This window comes from Montipora capricornis, chromosome 4 (genome assembly GCF_036669925.1).
Source record: "Montipora capricornis isolate CH-2021 chromosome 4, ASM3666992v2, whole genome shotgun sequence".
Lineage (NCBI taxonomy): Eukaryota > Metazoa > Cnidaria > Anthozoa > Scleractinia > Acroporidae > Montipora > Montipora capricornis.
Window position 1 is genome coordinate 38,230,463 of NC_090886.1, and position 5,000 is coordinate 38,235,462.

The window sequence follows — 5,000 nt, forward strand, 5'->3', positions numbered from 1 at the left end:
AAAGAGAAATTCAGAGGCGGGGGGAACGGCAAAAAATTAAAACAACAACGTGTTGAAAAAGCGCGATGAGAAATTTTTATGGTTTAACCAAGCAAGCTTTAATTTCATAAGCTAACTGCAAGATTCATATTCCAGTTCTTTTTTGTGCAATGATTTTTGCAAGATCCCTGTTGTAACTAATCGCTCGCTCAAATTCCGTGCTGTTGGATTTTGTCAAATACATATCCAATCTAGTAGCGTCGCCTTCCAAGCAGTCAAAACAATAACTGGAGTTGCTTTGTCGCGCTGTTCTTCGCATTTTCAACTTCATTGCGCCCGAGACCAAAGGAAATTATTCTGTTTTAGATTGATTTTCACTGACAATTTAGTTTCTGTATGTCTGGTTTGTATACCTCTGCAATGTGTCTATTTTGTTTTAAGTGCATGAACAACATATAATGGATTTCGGCATTGCTCGTTGACAGGGGTAATGCAGTTTGCTCGCTACCATGCAGGAAATATAATTTACTTTTATCTAATAAGAGGGAAAACACAATTTAAAAGACGGTTTGTTGTTCTCGTGGTTAATTTAACTTACCCAAAGTATGGATGTTACTTTTTGTGGATAGATGCGTTCTTCGAGCGTATCATGTAAAGCCGATTACACACGACCAAGGTTTCCTTGACAAGAATGCACTTGTCAAGGAAAAATTTGACAAGTTTTTCTTTGCACACTGGCAAATAAGACTTGACCAAAACTTGTCAAGGAAAATTTCCTCGTGTGTAACCGCTATCACTGGTCCAATGGTTTTCTCACCAAAGGATCCAAGACCTTTTTTTTCCTATAGCATGCCGGACTGGTGATATAAATGAGAATACGTCGCTCACATTTTCATTGGTTATATAAATGACTGAAACATAAACTTAATAACTGAGGAGCTCCGCGTTTAGGCTTGGCTAAATATATACATTAAATACTTGCTGCATTAAACTTGGTTAAGAATGTGAAAATTCACCTAAATGCACAGTAAATAAAGTTAAAAATATATTGTCGGCTTCCCAAATTAACTTCATTTTACACCAGAATGATTAAACAGGAAGAATTCCTGGCATCAACCCACGCATGTCGCTTTTAATGTAACATTCCAGATATTCATTTTTCACTGCTGGTGTTGTTTATCGAATTGAGAATTGACGTTTCATTCTTGAGCTCCATAAGGGTATATTTCCTTTACATCGGTTTCGCCGCCATTGCTTGTACTGTGTCGATCACCTGATAAAATCAACGCATTTCTACTACCCCTTGAAACCTAACAAAGATACGCACGGAAAATTCGAGGCACAAAGACATTACTTAGCGATGGACTGGGACTGACAGGTTTCCACTTTCCGACACAGAAAAAGAAAACAATAAAACGGAGAAATTCAACTCATATTCTGACTGGATTGCCATTGGCAATTTAGTAATTAAATTAACGATGATCGTCAAGAGAAAATGAGGGGACAGAGAAGGAGGCTCCCGATCCAGCCCTCGGGATATGTCATGTCCACGAAAGTTATTTTTAGACGAGCGGAAGTCTTCCGAGACGTCCGCATGCAGGCCAACCTCGGTCCGATGTTTGAAAGAAAATATATATTCATCAGCCTTCCACGCGCGCCATCATTTTCTCTTTCCACGAAGAACCTGAGAGCGAGGCAAGACTGCATGCGGACGTCTCAGAAGACATACTTCCGCTAGAACAAAGACTTCCGCTCGTCTAAAAATAACTTTCGTGGACATAACATATCCCGGCCAACGCCTTGAGCCTCCCTCTCTGTCCCCCCCCCTCATTTTCTCTTGTGATCGTTGATTCAAGGTAGAGAATGGGTTGTTGTCGTTGAGGACAGAGAAGAGAGACCCTCGGAACGAGGTCGAGGCTAAGGATGAGTCACACTTTTAGGCCGCAGCATCTGGATGAAATTGACTAAGAGTCGATTTTGATGTGTGATAAAACCGCAGTACCAGGAGAAAAAGAAATAAGGGTCAAAAAGTGTCCCATTGCACTTCATAACTCGTGTAAGACAAAATGTTTCCCAAATGCTGCTCTTAATTAACTGCTGCATTTTCCTGACCTAAAAATAATGGTAACCTTTACCCTAATCCTTACTGTTGGAAATATGCAGCAAATGATATGAATTTAAGGTACACTTCGTGTTGGGTTTCAAAATTGGGTTTGCATCTAATTACTCGAATAGAGCATTTTACGAAAAACCTTAACTAACAATGAGCACAACCAGGATTTCTGAGCCCGCGAGACTGAGCACCCCCAGCAAACCATTGTTTTAACAAAAACCGCTGGTCAGCAACCTTGTTCTGGTCATTGCTGTCTAAGGTCTTACCCATTTTACCGTTGTGTGCTCAGTTACTGTAGTGTACCGGAAGCGGAAGCTACGAGTATTCCGTATATTATGGGATAGGAGAGTAGAAAGGAGAGCGAGATAGCGAAGCAAGAATAAAATACATGTTGTTGTTATGAACACGAGTTCTTGTCCTTTAATCGGATAGACACCACAGTTACCTGGCCTTAGAATGAAAGTGAGTCTGGAGTTGACCTTGCTTTGATAGAAACCTCACTGCTTTTCTTATGTTAATGATGTTGTTTTCATTCTAATTAGTAGGAATTTACATAAGAAAAGCAGTGAGGTTTCTATCAAAGCAAAGTCAACTCCAGCCTCAATTTCATTCAAAGGCCAGGAAACTAAGCACACAACTGTAAAATGGTCTATTTCTGGACCGTAAGATCGAGTGAAACTCAGCCCACATAAGACCTCGTGGCCCAGGCCAGGGTACATACATAGACGTCCCAACATGGTGGTCACAATGTGGGATCATATAGGGTTTGTGAGCAACCGGACCCGATTATCTCCTACAGAGTCTGCATAGAAAACAATTATACTGGCTCGACATTATCATCAAATCCGACATAACCCGCCATATGTAAACAATCGTTGGGTATATGCAGACTCTGCAGACCCGATGATCCACAATTTGGAATTTAGAATCGGGCCCAAAGTATTAGATCATGTCGAACGAGGAGAAAAAGTACCCGGAATTTTTTTTATGTATTTTTCATTTTGGAACAAAAAAAGGACTCTTCATCCCAAGTTCACCGCAACCTTCTCCCGTCCTACCATACAGCTCAGTTGGTAGAGCTAGGGTAATCTAATCCGGAAAAGCCCGAGGACGCTAGGTGTCGAGATTGGCGTATCGATTATCGTATCGAACACAGCTACAGCGGTCTTGGCGTATCGTGGATTTCCTGCTTTGGTGAAAGCTGACCAAAAGAAAAGCGGACTCTGGGGACTGGATTCGACGCCGCGTGACGACATGATATTAGATACGGTTGTTGATCTCATACTCGGCTTGATTCAGTGTTCCATAAAAATCGCAACCTTTCTTTGCCAAAATCCGTTTTACTGACAGTCAGATAAATACAGTTCGCTTACCTTTTATTTTCTGATCTCTTTTCTGTGCTGTCTGGGGTGATTTGATGGGTTTTCCGGACGGTTATTTTCCCCTCTCCTTTGCATTTGGCGACGCATTCTAAAACGAGTTCTGCGTGACGCGTGACTAAAAAGATCGTGACACTATCGATGTTGGCTCTCCCTGACCTTCCGTCATTAAAAACTACAAGACAGACAGGGATCCGAACGTTTGGGTGGGTATTTAAAACAACAAAGAGACAAACTGCCTCAGCAGTGAGCTGCGGCATCTGACTTTCGAATTACTAATAGGAAACTCCATAATATTTTCCATCATGTTCAACAGTTACCGCATGTGGTTGCTTGAGCTTTTGTTATTGTTTTCTCGCAAATATGACAAGTCCAATGGAATCAGGAAGGGAAACAGGCTACAGCAACCTTTCCCGTGTACAAAGCACTATCGAGGACTCTGAGCCTGAAGACGAACAGATACAAGTGGAAAGTATGCCCACGGCGACTTTACAACGAATACTGATTTGGAGGCGTTATTTGATATTGGTTCTAACACCAATATTGTTAATGCCCATACCTATCGCTGTTTCAGGGACGGTGAGTTGTTGCTTTGTAGTTCTGTTTGCTAAATCTCATTGATCAATCTACTTGTAATTATTCGATAACAAAACTTAAAAACCATGCCAGAGTGAAAATTCGATTTAACGAACCTCCAAGTAGAGTAAACGAACACCATTATTTGTTGACCGCACATGAAAGGACATGCAGATTAGCCATCGAACCGTCGCTAATATAAGCAATATTTAATAGCCAAAACCAACCCTATTACTCTGGGCTTAATTCCGACTGAATGGTAAATAAAGCTGACATACCATGGCTTTCAGACTGAAACGGCGCTCGAGTCCGGGGCTCGAGTATTGGACATCAGTGAGACCTGAGTAACGCAGTTTAAAAATATGGAATAGCGGTAAAGAAAGGAACCTTTATGACCTTATGACTTCCTTTAATTCAGATTCCCCTATCCATACCTTCATATTTTTTTACATGATTTATTCTGTCGCGGGTGAAAGACTTCTCCGAATCGCAATCTACATTTTAATCAGTTTGACCAAAAAAATTACATTGACTGATGTCGATCGATTGGTAAAGGATTATAACGAGTCGATAGCAGATGTGATGTAGTCTCTTGTGAAGTATAGAGGTCGCACTTGTGATTTTGTAGAGTTATCCCGCTATGTTTCTCGCCTTTGACAACCGACTGAATAAATGAATAAACTTTCGGCGATTTCAACTACTGACATGCTGCTTTTGAGGGAATTCAAATGCTCAATACATAGTTCAATAGTTCATGGTTCAGTGGTTCTCAATACAGTGTCTCAGTGCGGTGTCTGAAGGGCTACAAATTATATGCCCGCGCGGACAAAAACGTTTGCGAAGACAGCGTAAAGACAAAAGCAGGAAATAGCGTCGTTCGCTGACATCCTTTTGTCTCGTCGTGCAATCTTCAAGAAAGACATTTTTTAGACGCAGTTTTAGAGCCGTTTTTA

General features: G+C 41.1%; 1 protein-coding gene across 2 annotated transcripts in view; it reads left to right on the forward strand.

Annotated features, from left to right (window-relative positions):
• Positions 1–3,569: 3,569 nt before the first annotated feature.
• Positions 3,570–5,000, forward strand: part of LOC138046903 (Na(+)/citrate cotransporter-like) — a 28,712-nt gene continuing 27,281 nt past the window's right edge. The window contains exons 1-2 of one of the 2 annotated variants that reach the window (XM_068893514.1): positions 3,570–3,677; positions 3,788–4,050. In XM_068893514.1, coding sequence (XP_068749615.1) covers positions 3,835–4,050 — 216 coding nt within the window. In that variant the 5' untranslated portion in view covers positions 3,570–3,677; positions 3,788–3,834. The remainder of the gene's footprint in view (positions 3,678–3,787; positions 4,051–5,000) is intronic. The other variant, XM_068893512.1, reaches the window with a different exon arrangement.